Source organism: Perognathus longimembris, chromosome 28 (assembly GCF_023159225.1).
Source record: "Perognathus longimembris pacificus isolate PPM17 chromosome 28, ASM2315922v1, whole genome shotgun sequence".
Lineage (NCBI taxonomy): Eukaryota > Metazoa > Chordata > Mammalia > Rodentia > Heteromyidae > Perognathus > Perognathus longimembris.
In genome coordinates this window covers 78847473-78871071 of record NC_063188.1, presented here as the reverse complement: position 1 = coordinate 78871071, position 23599 = coordinate 78847473, and the positions used below count along the sequence as shown (strand labels likewise).

The following is a 23599-nucleotide window of genomic DNA, read 5'->3' as shown; positions in this document are numbered from 1 at the left end:
AGGTCCCTATTTCCATCATTTTGAGGAGCTTGAGAATCCCTATATCAATCATGGAACTAAAGATAGTTACTGCTCAGATGAATCTATGTAAAGGGGATCCTTAAGGCCTTCCCATATTTGGCTCACTGGTAGAATGCTTGCCTAGCAGGCACACGAGGCTATGTGCTTGACTTCCAGCACCACAATAAAATAAAATAAACACAGAGCCTCCCTATGCATATAACTATGTCAATTGGAGAAAAGCTAGAACTTGTATTTCTAGTCAACAAAAGGATATGTATACTTGTCAGTCATGGGGCTTGAACTCAGGGCCCAGGCACTGTCCCTGAGCTTCTTTTGCTCAAGGCTAGCACATTACTACTTGAGCCACAACATCACTTTCACCTGTTTCTGTTTATGTGATACTGAGGAATCGAACCCAGGGCATCATGCATGCTAGGCAAGCACTCTACCATTGAGCCACATTCCCAGCCCATCAGATCGATATTTTTTGACACTGTATGCCTCTGTTCACTCAAGTCATTACCTCTGCTTTCTCTGTACCATGACTGTAACATGGAATGTTCTTCCCCACTAGGCTGAGCCCATGCAGGCACACTGTGATTTCTAGGCAAAGGCTCTCTCATTCAGTGGCTTTACAGTTCTTCTCCACTGGGGTTTTCTGGTGTTTAATGAGGTTCGATCTGTCAGTGAAGGCCTTCTGACACTCAATAGATGAGTAGGGTTTCTTCCCTGTATGAATTAGCTGGTGCATACTTAGTGTTGTTTTCTGCATAAAGACTTTCCCACACTTGCTGCACCCATAATGCCTCTCTCTAGTGTGCAATCTTTGATGGACACTGAGGCTTGACTTCCAGGTGAAAGATTTCCCACAGTCACTGCACTTATAAGGTTTTTCCCTTGTGTGGATTTTCTGATGTGCTATGAGATTGGACCGGTCGGTGAAGGCCTTTCCACACTCAGTACATACATTGGATTTTTCCCCTGTGTGGATTTTCTGATGTACCCGAAGCTGTGACTTCTTGCTGAAGCATTTCCCGCAGTCACTGCACTCATAAGGCTTCTCTCCAGTGTGAATTCTATGGTGTACAATGAAATGGGATTTTTGTGTAAAGCCCTTCCCACACTCAGGACAAATGTAGGGCTTCTCTCCTGTATGAATTCTCTGATGCACATTTAGTGTTGATTTCTGGATAAAGGCTTTCCCACATTCCTTGCATGTATAGTGTCTCTCTCCCATATGAGATTTCTGATGGATTTTAAGACGTGACTTCCATACAAATGCTTTTCCACAGCCATTACATTTATAGGGTTTTTCTCTACAATGAGTCTTCTGGTGTTTGATGAGATTAGAATGATCTGAAAAGGCCTTCCCACATTCAGCACATATGTAGGGTTTCTCTCCAGTGTGAGTTTTCTGATGTGTGGTGAGATTTGTCCTATGAGTAAAGACCTTTCCACACTCAGCACAAACATAGGGCTTCTCTCCTGTGTGGACTCTTTGATGCACATGGAGCTGGGACTTCTTAATGAAGGACTTCCCACAGTCACTGCATTCATAAGGCTTCTCTCCAGTGTGAATCCGCCAGTGCGTGTTGAAATGTGATTTCTGGATGAAGGCCTGGCCGCATTCCATGCATACATAAGGCTTCTCTCCAGTGTGAACCCTCTGGTGCATTGTAAGTGTTGATTTCCTTGTGAAAGCTTTGCCGCACTCCCTGCATTCAAAGTGCTTCTCCCCCATATGGGTCCTGAGATGAACACTGAGGTCGGAATTCTGGGAGAAGCCTCTTCCACATTCGCTGCATTCAAACGGCTTTTCTCCTGTGTGAATTCTCAGATGTCTAAAGAGATCTGATTTCTGGAAGAAGGCTTTTCCACATTTGCTGCACTCATAAGGTTTTTCTCCTGTATGAATTTTCAGATGTCTAAAGAGATCAGATTTCTGCAAAAAGGCTTTTCCACATTCGTTGCATTTAAAGGGTTTGTGCCCAGTGTGGATTTTCTGATGCGTAGTGAGGTTTGACTTGAGGGTAAAGGCCTTCCCACACTGAGTACAGAGATGGGGTTTTGTTCCTCTAGAAACACCCTGATGTACGTCAGTGTGGGGATTTGGAGTAAATACTTTCTCATCTTGGTTGCCTTCATGAGATTTTTCTCTAGCATGAATGTCTTCATGCTCAATGGGCTTCTGAGGGAAGACCTTTACATATTCATTATATACATGAAGCTTCTCCCCAGGATATACTTCCTGATCGGGTTCAAGGCCTTGATTTTGGCTGAGGTAAGTTTCACATTGATTATATTCATAGGAAATTGCTCCTATGTTAGCCTGGTCATTCTTAGTTGAGTAAGAGCTATGCAGACTTTCAGAAATGGTGTCAGAGTTCTTTGCTGGAGTGACTCTACTCTGACTATATAATTTTAAGGTATGCCTCAAACTTATTCCAGATTTGTCACAGTGATGGGGTCCTTTCATTGAAGGAACAAACTTGGCAGTTCTGTGAACTATTTTTTCCATGTTTTGACAGTCATAAGCCTTGTCCTTAATCAATACATGGATATGGTTTAAAGGGTTTCTCAGGTTTTCTTGACATTGCTCTAGTTGGTCATTCTGTTGCCACAGTTCTAAAATGGAACATAAGGAATTTTCTCCTGTGGATAGATCAGATGTCTCACAGTGAAATGAAACTTCTCCAGAAATTTCCTGCTGTTCAGTTTTCCAAATATCCTCACCTAAAAAAGAAAAATGAAAATGACACGAAGCAAAATTATAACAGTGGGGCAAGCAGAAGTGACATGTAACATTCTGGATAGACTTTAAAACGGTGACCAAATCACTCTTTTCCTTCTTTCCCCTTCCCACTGAACTCCACAGTGACCCAGAATTAATGGTGCAGCTCACAACATCCTAGGACTTGAAACATTGTCCCCAAAAGACCCACCAGCACCACAATTAACTTGTTCACCAGCGTTAACCTCTTCACCATAATTTTATTTATTTATTTATTTATTTGTTTGTTTGTTTGTTTATTTATTGTCAGTCGCGGAGCTTGAAATCTAGGCCTGGGCACTGTCCCTGAGCTCTTCAGCTCAAAGCTAGCAATCTACCACTTGAGCTATAGCACTACTTCCAGTTTTCTGGTGGTTAATTGGAGATAAGAGTCTCACAGACTTTGCTGCCCAGGCTGGCTTTGAACCGTGATCCTCAGATCTCAGCCTCTTGAGTAGCTAGTATTGCAGGCATGAGCCACCAACACCTGGCTTTCACCATAGAGTTTTTCATAGAGTTTTTTGTGCCAGTCCTGGGACTTGAACTCAGGGCATGATTACAGTTCCTGAGCTTTTTTGCTCTACTACTTTAGCCATTCCTCCACTTCTGGCTTTTTGGAGGTTAATAAGATGAGTCTCACAGACTTTCCTGCTCAGGCTGCCTTTGAACTACAATCCTCAGATCTCAGCCTCCTGAATAGCTAGGATAACAGACATGAGCCATGGGGACCTGGGCTTCTTTTTCTTCTCTTTGGCATCAATTAGTTTGTACAAGAAAGTTTCATTTTGACTAGTCTATATATGAATATGATGTACCTTACTCAGACTCACCCCTCCTGTCACTCTCCCTCCTTTTCTTCCTGAACCAGTCTCAAAATGCGTCATTGTTCTATCCTTGCAAATAAAGTATTTTGACCAGATTCATCTTCTTTCAACTCTCTATTTGCCTGCCCCCTTCCTGGTAGTACCGACATCCTGGACAGGACCCATTGCACCTTCCTAACATCCAGTCTTGCTGAAGTGTTTGGTCATTGTTTAAAGGGGCTTCACTATAGTACTGTGGACATGCACAAACACACGCACAAACACACACAATCCTGTTTGTGTTTATGCATATGTTTATTTTTTAGGTCTAGCACTCACCTATGAGAGAAAACATAAGACCTTTTTCCTCCTGAACCTGTCATTACTTCACAAAAATATGGAAGCATTCATGAATCTGCATGTTACCTTTGCACAGTGACCATGCTAATTAGTCTTCTCTGTATTGTCCTAATTTTCGTATACATGCTACTAAAGTCAGCACTCAGAATTCTTACGTAAGAGAAGAATCACATCTATATCTTTCTGTTTTGTCCCTTTGTGTATATTCAAAGTCAAGTATCCTCAATATTAGTTCCAATTCCAGTATACCGTCCCAGAGGTTACATTTGTTATGAATTTATAATGCAGAAATTGTATCACTCATATTGACATTTGTTAGGAAATAAAAAATATTTTTGGCAGTAGTGGGCTTTGAACTCAGAGCCTTGTACTTGCTAGGCAGGAGATCTATCACTGAGTCACACTTCTGGCCCATATTTACACTTGATTTGGCACAATTTAATGTTATAGCAGGAGGAACTAAAACTCAAAGCCTGAGAGTGTTAATATTTCATGTAGTTGTCTTTCCTTTCCAAATATAACATATAATCCTTTGTATTCCACTGGACAAATGCTTGAAAATCCTCCTGAAAGGGAATAAAATACCTACCTCTATCTCTCCAAATTCAATAAATTTAACTTTACTATATATTGTCTGCGTTTGATTTAGAAAACTGAGGCACAGGTATAGTTAACAGTTTGTTACCTCTCAGCTTCAAATTTACCTTTTCTTGTCTGTTCCACAAAAATAGATCTGGGGTCTTCTTAAGTAATTTTTTATTGCCAGCATGTCTTATGTTAAGCTTTGTCAGTGGAAGGTGCTGGAGAAATGCTGCAGGAGAAGACTGCTTTGCTTCCTGGTTCTGAAGTTTGGGGTAGGAGGCTCACTCAGCAAGATCCTCTAGCCAGGACAGCTGGCCTCGCATTAGGCTCCTGCAGCACAAGTGGCTTTTACCATCTGGTTCCTGATGCATACACAGCATCTCTGGCAGCCAGGTTTACAGTGTGGGTGGCTTCTCTGAGCTCAGCTCCCTGCAGTGTGCAAGAATGACTTCTTCAGCATCCAGACCCTACAGCTCCAATGCACCCAACATGGACAGTGCTGATAGCTTCTCCCGCTTCAAGCCTCTGCAGTGCATTGTAGACAGTAAAGCCCAGCACTGAACACCTTACTATGATAGCCCTTTTAAATGATTTGTAGTAGAATGTCTCCAGTGACACCCTTCCACATGAAGAGCTTTCTCTGGAAGCTGAGAGGGCAGATTTCCAGCAAGTTCTGGCAGTGTGGCACCATGAACCATGTCTGTGCCCTCCCTACAAAGCCTGATCGCATCCTTGGGAACTAGGTGAGCCTCTTTGCTGTATTTTCAATTACTCAGTTGTAGCCCACTATGGTTTGGATATCATTTAATTATACTCTTCCAAACGACTCATACTTGAAAGTTGGAAGCTCAGTATTTTGTCATGGTAACCAAAAATGGACTAATACAATCGGCTAATAGAATTGGCTATGCCTGTATCTGCTATTCCTTTATTGTTTAGGCTTCTCTTTACTCGTTAATTCTTTGTCACTCCCAATCCTACTATAGCTAGTGATCTTTAAGGTGACCTTTCTCTATTCAAATCAGTATACAGTTTCTCTCCTAATCAAGTATACACTCAGTTACACAATAAAAAAACAGGTCCTTAGTGTATACAAATTTCAAATATCAGCTGGGAATATGGCCTAGTGGCAAGAGTGTTTGCCTCTTATACATGAAACCCTGGGTTCAATTCCTCAGCACCACATGTATAGAAAAGGCCAGAAGTGGCGGTGTGGCTCAAGTGGCAGAGTGCTAGCCTTGAGCAAAAAGAAGCCAGGGGCAGTGCTCAGGCCCTGAGTTCAAGCCCCAGGACTGGCAAAAAACAAAACAAAACAAAAAAACAAAACAAAATTTCAAATATCATGTTGAAGTACACACACACAAAAAAAACCCAAAAATTAACTTTTTTAAAAATAGGTTTTTAATTCTGGAGACTTTCTAAAAATATATAAGTAAAAGCCCCAGTTACCTTACATTTAAACATGTATGCTTTTCTCTGTGAGATGGAGGACAAGAAGGAGCCACAAATGCATGAGTAATTAATGCAACTGCAGTGCATGAGGGTGGACTTAGGGGGTAGAGTGTGTGCTTGGCATGATGATACCATAACTTCATTTCCCAGCACCACACATTTCAGTGCATGGGTTTTAAAAGAATGTAACACAAAGTCATGGATTGTACATATTTGGTTGCCATGGTAGGAAGCATAAGGAATAAGGAATGAATATGGAGGATTAGAATAAACAAGAAGGACATTTAAAACACCTACAAGGCAAGTATCTAAGGATAGGGTAGGAATGGAGTAAGAAGAATAAAAGGCCCTAGAAAACATAAGGGGGTATGTTACCTAAGGAACAAAGATCAGACAGCCAAGCAAAAAAAGAAGACAGTGACCATGTGACCATAGTCATCTATGGAGATGGCATTTAAGTATCTGAGGGACTAACACTGACAATATCCAAACAACTCTGTAAGTTCAGCAATTTCAAGATGGGCTCTTCTCTCTAGGTGCTTAAAAGGTATGACTATAATCCTAGCTACCTTACAGGCTGAGATCTGAGGATCACAGCCCGGGCAGGAAAGTTTGTGAGACTCTTACCTCCAATTAACCACTAAAAAGCCAGAAGCTGTCTGTAACAGACATGGTAGTCTGTTAGCTCTGAGGAAATAAAAAAGGTCAGGGATAGTGTCCATGCCCTGAGTTCAAACCTCAGGACCAACACACAAAAAAGATGTGGCCCTTTTCTAGGAAAAATGAATTTCCTTCCTTAGGTCACACTTGCCCTCACTCACTTACTTGAACAGCTCTGCTGTGGGGCTTTCTCCTCTGGCATCCATGCCCCCCCTCCTTGCTCCAACTTGAAGACAGTCTCTGGTTTAGCAATGTGGTACCCTATTAACAGGACATGACACAAGACTGAGTTATTTTTTAGGAAAGTGCCTTTGTTTCACTGGGAGCATAGTAATGATCCCAGGGGAGAGGGGAAATTCAGGCCAACACCATCACACTCTTCCAATATCCCAGAGAACACAGCAGCTGGGATGGAAATGTCCCCCAGGCCTCTGTAGACACACAGGACACCTGCACTTACCCACTGAGAGAAGGTGGCAGTAGTTCTCCAGTGTCACATCCCAGTACAGGCGTCTCTGACCAAGGTCCAAGCTCTGCCACTCCTCCTTGCTGAAATCCACTGTCACATCCTCAAATGACACTGAGAACTGTAACAACACAAACCTGTTCAAGGTGACGTGGTCAGCATGGAGCATGGGGTATAAGGATGGGAGAAGAAAAGATAGGACGCTATTTTCAATGCTCTTTACTATGATGTAACATATAGTTTTCACCAAATAACTAGTTTTGTATTTAATGTGAGAAAAACTTATTACTGAATAACTGTAGTCATAGCTACTCAAGAGGCTGAGAGTTGGGCTGAGAATATGTCCTAGTGGTAAAAGTGCACATACATGAAGCTCAGGGTTTGATTCCTCAGCACCACATATATAGAAAAAGCCAGACGTGGCGCTGTGGCTCAAGTGGTAGAGTGCTAGCCTTAAGAAAAAAGAAGCCAGGGGCAGTGCTCAGGCTCTGAGTTCGAGCCCCAGGACAAGCTAAAAAAAATTTTTTTAAAGAGGCTGAGATTTGAGGATCCCAGTTTAAAGCCAGCCTGGTAAGGAAAGTCTGTGTGACTCTTATCTCCAATTAACCACCACAAAGTGGAGCTGGGGCTCAAGTAGTAGAGTACTAGCCTTGAGCACAAAAACTCAGGGGCAGCACCAGGTCCTGAGTTCCACTGCAAAAATGCAGTGTAATGTACAATGAAATGTTCAGATATAAAAATGAGGTACTAAAACATGCTGCAACACAAAGGACCCTTGAAAAAATTCTGTTATGTAAAAGAAACCATACACAAAACCACCTACTATTTGATTCCAGTCAGATGAAATGACTAGCATAAAGAAGGCTGCAGAGACAGAAAGTATATAAGTGGTTACTTAGGGAATGGGAGAAACAGGGAGGAGTGGGAAACGAAGATGATGGTTAAAGGGTGTGTACATGTATGGGGGTTCTTTTCTTTGTATGCCAGTACTGGAGACTTAAATTCAGGACCTGGGAGCTGGTGTTCTAACATGTGAGCCACAGCACCAATTCTGGTTTTTTTTTTTTTTCTATATATATGTGGTGCTGAGGAATTGACCCAGGGCTTCATGCACGCGAGGCTAGCACTTTACCACTAGGCCATATTCCCAGCCCCCTGGGAGATTCTTTTTGAGAAAAAAATGCTGTAAATTAGATCCTTTCAAACTGGTACCTATAATCCCCATTATTCAGGAGGTTCACTTGAGCCCAAGAGTTCAAGGTTAACCTGGATGACATTGTAAGACCCTGAATCTTTAAAAATGCATTGAGGGCTGGAGCCATGATTCAAGTGGTAGAGCATCTGCCTAGCAAGTGCAAGGCCCTGGGCTCAAGCTCCAGAATTGTAAAAACAGAATGGGACTTTGCTATTCAAATTGTCCCAGATTTGGTCACAAGAAGCTGTCAAACTGGCTCCTGCCCTCTGAAAGTCTCTCGTTTTCTGAGCAATTCCTTACTTTCTGGCAGCTCTTCCAGGACCATTTTGCACTTTGTACTGAAGAGTTAAAGTAAACCCCATTTTCAGGCAGCCCCCGTTTTGTTGTCTGTTTAAACTTTGAGTAACCCAGGCCACCAATTATCCCGGGTAGCAGGACAAGCCTAGTGCTCTACCACTGGAGACACAGCTCCACTTCCAGCATTATTGGCTAGTTTATTAGGGATAAGAGTCTTAGGACTTTCCTGATTGGGCTGGCTTCAAACTGCAAACTTCAGATCTCAGCCTCCTGAGTAGCTAGGATTACAGGTGTGAGCCACTGGTGCCTGGTTTTCACATGTGTTTCTTTTGTATTTCTCCCTATTTAAACCTTTGCTATTCAAATAAATCTTTGCGAAAACTTTCACCTAGTAAGACATCCTAGAATACTTTTCAAGAGAGGGTCTTGAGTGAAGAGCCAGACTAAAGCCATTTTGAAGTCAGGCCCCACTTTGCCACGCGAACCTGAGATAAGCAGGCCCTGTGAGCAAACCCAGGACAAGCTTATTAGGGCCCAGCTGGTCAAGAACTCTAACCACCTGGGAATGTTTAACTCTAACCTCCCCGGAATGCCTCGAGCCCTGAGCCAATCAGATTTGTACCTATATCCTAATCTTGCTTGAACACCTGATTGCTGTAACTTGTTTTTTTGCCTTTATAAGCTCTGTGAAATCTCAGCTCGGGGCTTCCTCCTAACCTGTGCTGTGTCGGTGGGTAGGACGACGCCCGATCTGCAGCTCGCCTGAATAAAGCCTTGCTTTTGCATTTTGGAATATCTGGCTCTCGGTGGTCTTCTTCTTTTTTTTTTTTTTTGCCAGTCCTGGGCTTGGACTCAGGGCCTGAGCACTGTCCCTGGTTTCTTTTTGGTCAAGGCTAACACTCTGCCACTGGAGTCACAGCGCCACTTCTGGCCATTTTCTGTATATGTGGTGCTGGGGAATCGAACCCAGGGCTTCAAGTATACGAGGCAAGCGCTCTTGCCACTAGGCCATATCCCCAGCCCCTCGGTGGTCTTCTTGGTGGCCTTCTCGCGACTTGGGCATAACGGTACTAGCTCTGCAGTCAGCTTCAGCTACTTTTCCATGAAGCTCTAGTTCCTATTAGTAAATGGTATTTAAAAATCAAGGTGTGCCCATAGTGCCCAGCATGTCACAAATTGTGTTTTCAGCAGCCAAAACTAGGGCTCACTCCTTTTTTTTCTTTTTTTTGTGTGTGCCAGCACTGAGGCTTGTCTCACACTTTTTTTTTTGCCAGTCCTGGGGCTTGAATTCAGGGCCTGGGCTGTCCCTGAGCTTCTCTGTGCTCAAGGCTAGCACTCTTATCACTTGAGCCACAGTGCAACTTCTGGCCTTTTCTGTTTATGTGGTACTGAGGAATCAAACCCAGGGCTTCATGCATGCTAGGCAAGCGCTCTACCACTAAGCCACGCTCCCAGCCCCTTGTCTCATACTCTTGCTTGGCTTTTCCACTCAAGTCTGGTGCTCTGCCACTTGAGGCACACCTCCACTTAGCTGGTTAATTGAACATGAGTCTCATAGACTTTTTGCCAGTCCTGGGGCTTGATCTCAGGGCCTGGGCACTGTCCCTGAGCTTCTTTTGCTCCAGGCTAGCACATTACTATTTGAGCCACAGTAGTAGTTTATGCGGTACTGAGGAATTGAGTTCAGTGCTTCGTTCATGCTAGGCAAGCACTCTACCACTAAGCCATATTCCCAGCCCTCTCACAGACTTTTCTGGGCTAACTTTGAACCAAAATTCTAAGATTTCAGCCTACTGAGAAGTTAGTATAACAAGTGTGAGCCACCAGTGCTGTTCTACTCCTCCTTATAATAAGATGCCAATTAATTAAATGTAGAAAGAATGATAGAACACATCACTTTTGTCATATTCCTATCCAAAAGGAATAATCTAGATCTGATTGCTATTAACCAACCAATCCAAATTCTTTTCTTCCCTCCCTCCCTCCCTCCCTCCCTCCCTCCCTCCCTCCCTCCCTCCCTCCCTCCCTCCCTCCCTCTTTTCCTTCCTTCCTCCTCTTTAGACAGGGTCTTAATATATAGCCTAATCTTGTTTTTTTTGTGTTTTTTTTTTTTTTTTTTGCCAGTCCTGGACCTTGGACTCAGGGCCTGAGCACTGTCCCTGGCTTCTTTTTGTTCAAGGTTAGCACTCTGCCACTTGAGCCACAGCGTCACTTCTGGCCATTTTCTATATATGTGGTGCTGGGGAATCAAACCATGGGCCTCATGTATATGAGACAAGCGCTCTTTGCTACTAGGCCATATTCCCAGCCCCTATATAGCTTAATCTTGCTTCAAAATCCTGATCATCCAACCTTAGCCTCTTGAGTGCTAGGGTTACAGGTGTGCACCATCTTGCCTAGCCAAACAAATCCAAATTGAAGGAATGTCTTCAAATCTATCTTCTTTAAATGAAAGAGGAAAGACAAAGTTAGTGTTCCAGAGTAAAGACTAAAGAAATATGGCTAAAAATGCAACACACGAACTTGCATTGGATACTGAATTGGCAATGGGATTTATAAGTGACATTACTATAACAACTGGAGAAACTATATAGAAAAAAATCTCCAACTTATGATTTAGTATTTTTCAACCTTTCAATGGTACAAAAGCAATACCCATACAACCAGTCTTGTTTTCACTTCCAGTCCAATATTCAGTAAGTTACATAAGAAGTTCAGCACTTTATTATAAAATAAGGCTTGCAAATGTCTTTTCCCAACTGTAGGCTAAGATAAGTGTTTTGAGTACACTTGAGGTAATCTAGACTAAATTACAATGCTCAGTAAGTGTATACACTTTTTTTCACTGGTCTTGGGCTTGAACTCAGGGCATATGTGCTGTCACTGCTCAAGGCTAGTACTCTATCACTTCAGAAACAGGCTCACTTCTGGCTTCTTTTTTGTGATTAGCTGGAGATAAGTTTCGTGGACTTTCCTGTCTGGCCTGGCTTTGAACTGCGATCCTCAGATCTTAGCCTATTGAGTATCTAGGATTATAGATGTGAGCCACAGGTGTCTGGCTACACATTCATGTATGTGTGTGTGTGTGTGCGCGCACACACATGCATACTTGTGTATTGGCTAGTACTAGGGCTTAAACTCAGGGCTTTTATATTCTCACTTGGCTTTTTTTTTGCTCAAGGCTGTTGCTCTACCACTTGAGCCACAGTTCCATTTCCAGCTTTGTTCTGGTTAACTGGAGAAAAAGAACCCCACAGACTTTTCTAACCAGACTGGCTTGAATAATAATCTTTAGATCGAAGACTTCTGAGTAGCTAGGATTATAGCCGTCCGTAAGCCACCAGCACCAAGCTATATTAATGTAGTTTAATGTCTGTGTTAAACTCTTTTACCTTTTTAATTTTGATTAACATTGTGCTGTTAAATATTTAACAATTGCTGCTGCCTTCATGTTGACTGAATAGCTTGAGCTGGTGGAGGAGTGACTCTCATCTCTCCCTCTTTCCCTGAAAGTCACAACTATGGAGAATGTGTCCACAGATCAGGGCACACAATATGAGGATTGACAGCTGCAAGAGAGATACTGGCAACGTATACTGCCATGCACACTCTTTTTTGATCTTTTCACTTACCAAGATAGAAGGTTTAGATAGGAAGGCAGATGTGGCATAGAAGAGGGCTTTGGGTGGGAAGTTGATAGCACAGATACTCAGACTGCAGTGTCACCTGCTACATATGGAAAAGCTTCATTTGTCTGGGCAGTTTCTACCTCAGAGAATGACATTGGATCTCTCTTCCCACATAAGCTCCCAAACTCCAGCTTCTCTCTGCTCTCCAGCAAGCACACAGCAGTCTTCTTTCTGAGACTTCTCAATCCTAGCATGCTCTGCACCTTACTCCTGGAGGTGTACTGGGCTGTGAGGACTGGCCATCTACTGCCCATTCTGTCCCTGATTCCTGGGCACGTCATTCTGGCTCAGCCTGCAGCTGGCTGGAGATTTCAGGCTTCCTGCCTCAGGACACTTCTACCATCCCAGCACTGTTCTCTATTGTGTGTGTGCGTGTGTGCGCGCACCTTAACTCAGGGTGTGAGTGTTGCCCCTGAGCCTTGTTGTTCAAGGCTAGTGCTCTATCACTTGAGCCACAGCTCCACTTTTTTTTGTTTGTTTTTTTTTGGAGGGTTTTGGAGATAAATGTCCTGGACTTTGATGCCCAGGCTGGCTTCGAACTGTGACTGTCAGATCTCAGTCTTCTGAGTTTCCAGGATTACAGGCATGAGCCATCAGTGCCTGGCTTCCACGTTGTTCTTGTAGAATGTGCAGGTGTGACCCGGCCCTTTCACCTCATCCTAGGCCTAGCAGAGCAATTCCACAGCAATTTAAAGCCTAGCAAGAAAATGAACTGAGGGGCTGTCTCAAGTTGCCTTCGGCTGGAGGCAGCTACCCAAATGCTTGCAGATTTCCCTTCAGCTTTAGATGCACTAGTATTTTACATGTCAGGTCTTTGGATGGCCTTGCACTGGCCCTGCTTTCTTTTCCAGTCTCACTTATTCTCATGAACAGCCACAAGAACAATATAGAATGTGCTGAGAATTCAACATCCTGTCTTAGGGACAGACTGGTTGGACCAGTCTGGGCATATGCAAACTAGATTCCATTCACCCCAGGCAGGTTTCTGTTGAAAACAAACCTGTTCTGTGTAGTATATGTGCCAGGAAGCTCTGCTGCATTTAGCTCTGCCAAGCTGGTAGACTGAGGATCAGCTTCTGTTCTTGCTGCTACCTCTGGCTGTACCCTGCCTCCACCGCTAGTCCTCCCTCTCTGGCCTTCTCCAACTTCCATGGGCTGCTCCCTATCCAGTTATTTTGTTGTGTTTGTGTGTGTGCATGTGTGCACCCATGTGCCAATCTTGGAGCTTAAACTCAGGGTCTAGGCACTGTCCCTGAGCTTTTGTGCTTAACTATCCGAATCACAGTTCCACTAGCAGGTTTTAGTGGTTAATTGGAGATGAGTCTCACAGACTTTCCTCCCTGGGCTCAGATCCTCAGATCTGAGCTTCCTGAGTAGCTAGGATTACAGGTGTCAGCCACCAGTGCCCAGCCTTATTATGCTTTTTTTTTTTTCAATGTTCTATTATATTGCCAGTTCTGTTGTTAACCTCTCACTGTACCTAATTTATAATTTTATCATAAACCAGGAATGATAGCACACCTCTGATTCTAGTACTAGGGAGGCTGAAGGAGGATGTAGAGTTTGAGATCAGCCTGAACTATGTCCAGGCCAGCTTTTTTTTTTTTTGTCAGTCATGGGGTTTGAATTCTGGGCTGGGACACTGTCCCTGAGCTCTTTAGCTCAAGGCTAGCACTCTACCACTTGAGACACAGTGCCACTTCCAGTTTTTCGGGTGGTTAATTGGAGATAAGAGTGTCATGAACTTTCCTGCTCAGGCTGGCTTTGAACTGTGATCCTCAGATCTCAGCCTCCTGAGCAGCTAGAATTACAGGTGTGAGCCACTGGTGCCCGGCCCATCTTCTGATACAGTAATACTATCTCAAAAAACAAAGCAACATAGGTATGCATGTACAGGAAAAGATATAACTACAGTTATGATAATGAGATGGACACATTGTAAGACATGCACTTAGACAATATACCACTGCACAAACATCATAATGTGTTTCCCCAAAGACAGCTACATCACCAGGCAACATAATCTTACTATGGTATATGCAATCTGTTCTCAACTGAAATATCTGTATGTGGCATTTGACTATATATAGTTTGGTAATATATGACAGGTCAAAAATCCGAGGGCTTTGAAATGAGTCCCTTGATTTCAAAATGACTGAGAGTCAATTTTAAGTATTCAGACCACTAAAAAGTTTAAGTATGTGAAGTGATGGCTATATTAATTGGTTTATTCATTCTATAATGTAATATCTCAAAATATCATAAATACATATAATTATTTGTTAATTAAAAATAAAATTTCACAAATAGGAGACTGGCTGAATTATAGACATGATAAATGTATGAAGAAAAATGTCTAGAACATAATGTTAAACTGTTGAGTTGAAAAGGAGGTAACAGGGCTGGGGATGTGGCTTCGTGGTAGAGTGCTCGCCTAGCATGCATGAGGCCTTGCCTGGGTTTGATTCCTCAGCACCACATAAACAGAAAAAGCCAGAAGTGGTGCTGTGGCTCAAGTGGTAGAGTGCTGGCCTTGAGCAAAAAGCAGCCAGGGAACTCAGGCCCTGAGTTCAAGCCCCAGGACTGGCAAAAAAAAAAAAGAAAAAGAAAGTAGCAAAGCCAGTTGAGGGTGCTCACACCAATAATCCTAGCTACTCAGGAGGCTGAGATCTGATGATTGAGGTTCAAAGCTAGCCTGGGCAGAAAAGTTTGTGAGACTCTTATCTCCAATTAACCACCAAAAAGCCAGAAGTGGAGCTGAGGCTCAAGTGGTAGAGTACTAGACTTGAGCTTTTGTTCTTTTGAGCTCAAGGAAAGTACCAAAACCCTGAGTTAAAGCCCCAGGACAGGCATAAAAAAAGGAGATAACTAGGACCAAAAATGTGGCTCAAGTGGTGTGTGGAGCGTGTGGCCTTGAGTTAAACCCAATAATACCAAACTAGCTCAGTGGTGCAGTATTTGCTATTTGTATAAAGCCCAAGTTTAACTGACAGCACCTGTAACTCATCTGCCTTGAGGCCCTGGGGTCAGGTATGAAGTGTCTCCTCAGCAAATGAATGCCTATCCCTGGAGTTCTTTCCTTCCTCACATGAACCCTTATGTTCCATGCAGGCATGGACAGGGGTGACTGGAGAGAGCTTCCATTTTCTGGCAGGTAGGCACTGGGTCTCAGCCCCAGCCCTTGCACTTTTCTGCTGATGTGTCAGTCTCTTCTAGAAGCTTAGACGTGGGCTGGCATCTGAAGACTCAACCAGGGCTGCTGGTACAGGTGAGTTGTGTGTGCCATCAGTGTGTGCTCCATCTCCACCTAGCCCCAACTCTTACCAAGGAGTCCAGAAAGCAGGAAAGACAGTGTGCACATGGTATGCCACTTCCTGGGAACACCAAAGGGAAGTTTATGCTATGGGAAAGGCCAGCAAGACTTATACCAAGTTTCATTAGCATGGATGTAGTGAGTCACAAGATTTGGTATAGAATGAATAGGGACTGATTTCTGACTCTAGCTGAAATCTGAGCAAGTCATTCTATGCTGTTTCATCACCTTAAAACAAGATATAAACACCTAATCTCTTAAGAGTTAAATGCAATGTGTATGTGAAGCAGTTAGACCTAGCTGGCCCCTGGAACATGATTGGCATTAAATTTTGCTAGTATTACAAAATGTAACGTGTATCTAACCAGATACCTCAATTTTCAGTCATCCCATCTACCATCAAACAGAAGTATTAATAAAAACCCACTCAAAGATCACTCAGATTGAGGGAAGAAGGGACTATGCCTGTGCCTTTTCTCAATCACATAGTATTGTATACTTGGTAAACATTTCTGTTCCCTGCTGCCTTCTAAATGCTCTGGCTGAGGGGTGACCATGTCAATGCACATAAACCAAGTTGCATAATTCAGTGTGCATTCTAAGCAATTCATTTTAGCTCACTCTTTTGTCAAAGGGGAAAACTTAAACTTAACCCTTTTGCTGTTTTTATTTGGGCCCTGAAAGTGAGCAAGCAGGTCTACATAGGCTTCTATATCATTAATCACACTGACAAAACTGTCAAAAATGGTGCTTATCCATCTGAGGGAAGATGGGAGGAGGGCACAGAATGAGTGAAAAGCAGGTGCAAAAAATACAGTACAGGGGGCACAACACCTGCAGTGGACATTGATGAAAGTGAACTAAGCGACTCAAGTGGGGGAAGGGAAGAAATGAGAGAAAAAGAGGGAACAGATGATACTAAGCAAAAGGAAAGAAATGTACATATCACCTGACCTAGAAGAAACTGTTTTATTGTTAATGTTTGTAGAGTGCATAAGATTTGCAGATTAGAATAGCGATGTCCATCATTGGGAAGGTTAAAAAAAAAGAGGAAGGGGATAACAAGTATGACAAGAAATGTACTCACTACCTTAAGTATGTAACCCCTCTGTACATCTTGACAATTAAGAAAAAATGGTCTTACCATCTTGTTTCTACGGATTCTTCCAATAACCACCAATGTAAGCAGTGTGCTCTCAACAGGACATTACCATTTGACTTAGGAGTCAAAATACTGTTTTTGAGAGCCAAGTGACCTATTTCAAGGTTCCACAACTCACAGCCCATATAAAGAACCCCTCCCTCACAGTCACAAACCTTCCACTCCACCACCACATTGCGTTCACTGCCCCCACCCATGGCTTCAATGAGTCACCCAAAGCTTCCAAAGACTTAACAGTCCACAGTGATTCCAGGTTTCTTAGCACCCCAATCAACAAACTTACATGGAATGACTCAAAGACCTCAGCTATACCTGCAACTCTTTTTGTATTAGCATGTTAGTTGTACAAAGGAGATTTGTTGACATTTCTACATATGTAAATAACATACCCTGATCAACCTCAACCATCATTCTCCCTCATTCATTCTATTCTCCCTTAGAACCCCAACAGGTTTAATTCTTCCATTTTCATAAATAAACTATGGGGACCATATTCAGTCTCTTTCACCCTCTGAGCCTTCCCTTGACCCCCGAGTCTGTTTTACCTTCTATCATTCATATTTTGTGTACCAAGGGGCTTCACTACAGTACTTCAAATGTATTATGTGTTGCCCAAGTAACATTTTCTTGCTTTCTCTTCCTCTGAGCCCCTAATTCTGTGCTGATCAACAATTCTTGTTACATTCCCAACATTTTGAAAACAAAGAATTTCTAGAGATTTCAATCACTTCCCTATATGTCTCCAAATATTTCAAGGATCCACCAAACTGTAATTCACTGCCAATTGTCATAATGACAGATACAGGCCCTGGATTATCTAATCCTATTAGACCCTAACTCATGATCTTCCCCACAGAAATTCCTCTAACCCTTGACTCTCAGAGGAACCCAACAATCTTTGGTTTGGCATTGAATTTAAAGGACAAGATAACTTAAAAACACTTCCAGGTAGAAACAATGTTATTCTCAACAAGACATTATAGTGGAATCAGACTTTTATTTGCAATAACAGGAGCTATATTAGGAGAGAAAAAAAACACCTACAAATTGAAACAAAAGAACTGGAACTAATTTCGTTTTGTTTTTGTTGCCAGTCCTGGGGCTTGAACTCAGGGCCTGAGCACTGTCCCTGGCTTCTTTTTGCTCAAGGCTAGCACTCTGCCACTTGGGCCACAGTGCCACTTCCGGCTTTTTCTATATATATGTGGTGCTGAGGAATCGAACCCAGGGCTTCATGTATACAAGGCGAGCACTTTACCACTAGGCCATATTCCCAGCCCTGGAACTAATTTTAAATGCTCACTGGATTGATATCATTCTTCTGTCAGAACAAAAGAAACAATTTTAAAATTATTTATAATTCAACATTCTAACGCTTGTATCTCAGACTATAAAGTGAATAGTAATAGGAATCTCAAAATAGAAAAGCAGTTTTCCCCGCCGACTTTTAGCAATAACTTTATTGTACATTACAACATCAGTCTGGAATGAAAAACAGATCCCCTAACAAGCAATTTGAGAAGAGCTTACAAAAATCTGAGGATCACGGTTTGAAGCCAGCTCAGGCAAGAAGTCTGTGAAACTCTATCTCCACTTAATCAGTAAAACAAAACAAATAACCCAAAACCAGTGGAACTGTGGCTCAGGGTGTTAGCCTTCAGCAAAAGAGCTCTGGGACAGCACCCAGGCCCTTAGTTCAAGCACCAGGCCAGGCATGCATGTGCACAAGCACACACACCAATGCAGGCACACACACCAACACCATCACGAGATGCTACTAATAAATACAAATAAGAAAAACATGGCTGGGGATATGGCCTAGTGGCAAGAGTGCCTGCCTCATATACATGAGGCCCTGGGTTCGATTCCCCAGCACCACATATACAGAAAATGGCCATAAGGGGCGCTGCGGCTCAAGTGGCAGAGTGCTAGCCTTGAGCAAAAAGAAGCCAGGGACAGTGCTCAGGCCCTGAGTCCAAGCCCCAGGACTGGCCAAAAAAAAAAAAATCAAATAAGAAAAACAAGAGGCACGTCTGTCAGATAAAAGCACACCTGTGCAGCCTATTCCTGCACTAGAAACCCACAGAAATGCTCCCAAATGGGCTGAAGGTAAAGCTCACTGGTAGACTGCTTGCTTGCCAAGTGAAAGAGCTCCCTGGGTTCCATCCTCAACAAGGCAAAGGAAAAAAACAAAACTAAGAAATGGTCTTGTGCAACCTGAGGGCATAGGGATATTCCTAGCATTGAAAATAGCATAAAGGGGGAACGTGGTCTTTTCCTAAGGGAGAAAGTATCCACTGGGATCTGACCTCAAGGGACCTGAAGGCAGATGTGCCAAAAGTTTGGAAAGGTTTTGGGCCCAATCATCCACATCCACAATGCCCATCTCCTCTTCGAGACTCAGATGTTGGTACAGAGACGGAAAGTCTCTGGAAGGCCTTCACAGTTGAGAGGAGCTCAGTGGAACCCAGGGATGATGCTGTGTCTGATAAGACATTGGGTTGATAAGAAAATGGTTTGAATGAAAAATCTGAGAAGCCATTTTGGTTGCTATCCTTCTGGTCACAGAGGGAGAAGCTGGGAATCCCTTTGGGTAAGGCCCAGCCGGGGCTGGGTTGAGGGAGATTGCCCATACCCAATTCATCCCTATATGAGTTGTTGGGTGTGAAGACATTCATTACATTGACTTGAGGGAACCATCCCAACTTTCTCCCTTGCTTTTGTGGCTGGTACTCAGCATGTGTGGCCTGGCGCATTCGGAACCACACCCGCACATCATACTCCTTCAGATTGAGCCTGGTAGCCACGGCTACCCGAGCCCTATAGTCAGGGTACCCATCCATCTTGAAATACTTTTCCAGCTCGCGATGCTGATCCCTTTTGTAGATCTTGGCATAGGGACCCAGGGACATTGGGAAGTTCACAAAGTCATTAGGCTCTTGCATCCTGCCTCCTGCTCTGCTCTGGTCCTTGACACTCTCAGGAAAGCAGTCTGAAAAATGACTCTTGCAATTCTCTGTAACTGTATCAGGGTAAAGAAAGATAATTGGGCATTTAGAGTAAATAAAGTCATTAGCTTAAACTTTAATTTCTAGGATATTTCATTTAGCACAATGTTCTGGAGGAGCATAATGCTCAGGAGGCTCACTTATGCTACTGAAAATGACAATTTCTTCTTTCAGGTTGAATAATATTCCATTTAACTAACATGTATACATACATACATCCTATTATTTATCTATGTCTATTGACTTATCTGTTGATATCTTGAAGTTACTGATTCATTTCCTTTGCAAATATACCCAGAAAAGGAATTGGTGGATCATACAGTACTTCTATTTTTAATTTGTTGAGGTATCACCACACTAATTTACATAATAGCTATAGCAAATTATATTCCCATCCATATATACAAGGATTCCTTTTTCTCCACATCCTTAGGGCACTTTTATCTTTTTTTTTTAATAATAGCCATCCTCTTATTTATTTATTTATTTATTTGGTTGTTTGTGGGGCTTGAACTCTGGGCCTAGGCGCTGTCCCTGAGCTCTTCAGCTCAAGACTAGTACTGTACCACTTTGGGCCACAGCGCCACTTCCAGTTTTCTGGTGGTTAATTGGAGATGAGTCTCACAGACTTTCCTGCCAGGGCTGGCGCTGAACCGCAATCCTCAGGTCTCAACCCCCTGACTACCTAGGATTACAGGCATGAGTCACCAGTGCCTGGCAATAGACACCCTTATACATATGATCTATTACTACAATTTTGATACACTTTTCTTAGATGTAACTTCACGTATACCTACTGACTCTTTTTATGTCTTAGGAAAAATATCTATTTAGGTACTTTGTACATTTTTAAATCAGGTCATTTGGAGATTTTGCCAATGAGTTAAGTCTAGAGAACTAATGCACAGAAGAACTATGGTTAATAATTGTATTATATATAAAAATGTTAATGAGTTAATTAAGTATAACTGTGGAAGGCAAGACAAAGGTACTATAGAAAGTGAGTTATGTTAAATTGCTCATCTTCAGTAATTATTTCATTACAGATATGCATGGATACATTTACCAAAACATATGTGGAAACTTGATCTAAAAGACATATAGCTGGGTACTGATGACTCATGCCTGTAATCCTGGCAACCCAAGAGGCTAAGATCTAAGGATCGTGGTTTATAGCCAACCCAGGCAGGAAAGTCTTAAGACACTTATCTCCAATTAACCACCAAGAAGTCAAAAGTAGAGCTATGGCTCTAGTGATAGAGTGCCAACCTTGAGCCCCCCCCCCCAAAAAAAAAATCTCAGGTACATTGCCCCAGCCTTGTGCTCAAGCCAAGCCACAGGTATTGCACAAAAAAAAAAGACATAGCTTCATGGACATGTACAAATGTGTATATCTATATATGTAATTTATATGTATAAACAAAGAATATGAATCAAACCAAAGGAGTACTTAGAAGGGGAAAAGGTAAAAAAATAGGTTAATAATTTTAATACATTGCAAGCATATATGAAAATAGCAAAGCTCAATGAAAGCTGTTGATCAATAGGGGATTAGGGAGACTTGGATCAAGGAAAAAGAGAGACTCTGTGGTGGGGGGAGACTCTCTGGTGTGAGAGGGGGCTGGGATAATGAGGAGGAAGTAGGTTGTACACTGTCAAAATACATTATTTGCAACTATGTAAATAAAACAATTAAAACCTGCTGAAGTTCCAGCACTATTGGCTCGTGGCTTGTAATCCTAGCTACTCAAGAGGTTGAGATCTGAGGATCAAGGTTCAAAGCCAACCCAGGCAGAAAAATCCATGAGACTCTTAACTCCAATTAACAACCAGAAAACCAGAAGTGGTGCTGTGGCTCAAAGTGGTAGAGCACTAGCTTTTGAGCAAGAGTTCATGGACGGTGCCCAGGCCCTGAATTTAAGTCCCATGACTTTGACAAAAAAGAAAATACTGCTGAAATTGTTTTGGGGAAAGGGGACAAGGAGATTAATAGAGGGGAATATTGATTGGAATACACTGAAAACATGTAGAAATATTACAATGAAATTCTCCTCTGTATAACTAATGTAAGCCAATAAAAATTTATTACATTAAAAACATGTAGAATAAAATAAGACAAATTATGCCTCTCCATGTGCTATTAGTACTACACAACATGGATCTGGTAATTTACAAAATATAGACAATATTTATAAGGAAAGTACGGCAATTATTAGCAGACGTTGGTATAACCAAAGTAGGAAAATAAAAATACCAACCAAGTAAAAGAGCAAATAAAATCTAATAGAGGCCATAAAAATCAAGTATATTGGATGCCATTTAGATTGAGAATTCTTTAGATTTTAAAATTTCTGAAACTACTAGAACAACATATTCTAAGGTGCTGTTACAGGCAATGCCTCTCTGGCTAAGATTACCAAGGCAAAAAGTGACAGATGTGTGTGTTTCCTCACAATTCTAATTCTAGCTACTCAGGAGGCTGAGATCTGAGGATCACAGTTTGAAGTCAACCTGGGCAGAAAAATCCATTAGACTTTTTTTTTTTTAAAGAATTAGGGAGAGAAGATGGCGCCGTCACAATAGGGAGGCACCCCAACTCACTCCAACCGAATAGTGAGCTGGGAACTCCAACACCCAATGCCCCATCAAGAGACCAGCAAACACAACAACCAGAACAAACATAGAAACAAAGGAAACAAAAAGGAACAAAGAAAGAAAAGCATATAATCTGCACAAAGTCGGAAAATCCCCGGGGTACCCTCCCCACCCCGGCCCAAACAGGGCCAGGCTGGGAAAGCGGCCCCGGCACCAGTGAACAGATCGTCAGCAACCACAGAAGTCCCGCCGCAAGTGCAGAGACCAGACAGCAGGAGCTCCACAGGCCCCAGACTGCACAGGGACCCGGGGTCTGGTAGGCATTTGACCACCACTTGAGGCTCCCTGGTCTGTGTGGACTTTTCGAACAACAGTCACAGGCTTGCTGGTGTGCAATACCAGACCAGCAAGGTCACCTGGGACCAAGCACACGCCCCCCCTCACAGCAGAGGCGCAAAGAGTCCGTGGGCACCAACTCACGCCCAGACACTTGAACCTTCTGGGGACCACGCATACCACCTCCACAGTAGATTTGCCAGAGGGCACAAGCACCCTCCAACAATCTGTGCAGTGCGCCCCCCAAAAGAAGCACAAGAGCTCACATGCACGTGCCCCCCAGAGGGCCCGCGTGCTAGCCATCCAGCAGGAGGGTCTCACGCCCACCCCACCCCCCACAGGAGTGCACAAGTGGGCAAGCTGTCCCTCAGCAGCAACGCCCGCTCTGATAGGGGCACTTTGCACAGGCGGGCGAGCTGCCCCTCAGTGGCAATACCCAATCTGAGAGGTGAGCTCTCTTGACCCACAGCAACTAGAGGGGAAAGAATCAAAGAAGAGAAAAGTCTCCACGCCATGCTGAATCAGTGAACCGTGAATCCCCAACGGGCCCACAAGGGTCAGCACAACACAGCGGCAGAGCATGGTCCTGCAGAGAAAGCCACAGAACCTACCCACCCCTAACTGCGGTGAGGATAACTGCCTCAGCAACAACTGAGACGGTCACGCTGACCCATAGGGCAGTAAGGTTCAACAGCTGAACTCAAACCCAGAGCCAGGATACAAACAAGTCCCAGCTGACGGACCAGTGGGAACCAGCACAAAGCCAAGCCAAGGCCGCCACCTTCAGGCCCCTGAGAGTGCAAAAACTCCAGATGCGTAAATCACAAAGAAATATTACAAATTTATGAAAGGTCAAGCCAACTCACCACCTCCAAAAAGCAGTACGACCGAAGAGGAGATGGAGAATA

The 23599-nt window shown here is 43.1% G+C and overlaps 1 protein-coding gene and 1 non-coding gene across 2 annotated transcripts in view; both read right to left on the bottom strand.

Moving 5' to 3' along the window:
- The window catches only part of Znf41 (zinc finger protein 41), a 42950-nt gene continuing 19351 nt past the window's right edge, over positions 1–23599 (bottom strand). Inside the window, exons 3-6 of the mRNA XM_048335686.1 lie at positions 7091–7233; positions 6796–6891; positions 580–2736; positions 1–282 (exon numbers count right to left, since the gene is read on the bottom strand). Coding sequence (XP_048191643.1) covers positions 623–2736; positions 6796–6891; positions 7091–7233 — 2353 coding nt within the window. The 3' untranslated portion in view covers positions 1–282; positions 580–622. The remainder of the gene's footprint in view (positions 283–579; positions 2737–6795; positions 6892–7090; positions 7234–23599) is intronic.
- Positions 3968–4078, bottom strand: LOC125344374. Its single transcript, XR_007209506.1, has one exon. It is a non-coding gene; the product is annotated as a U6 spliceosomal RNA (small nuclear RNA).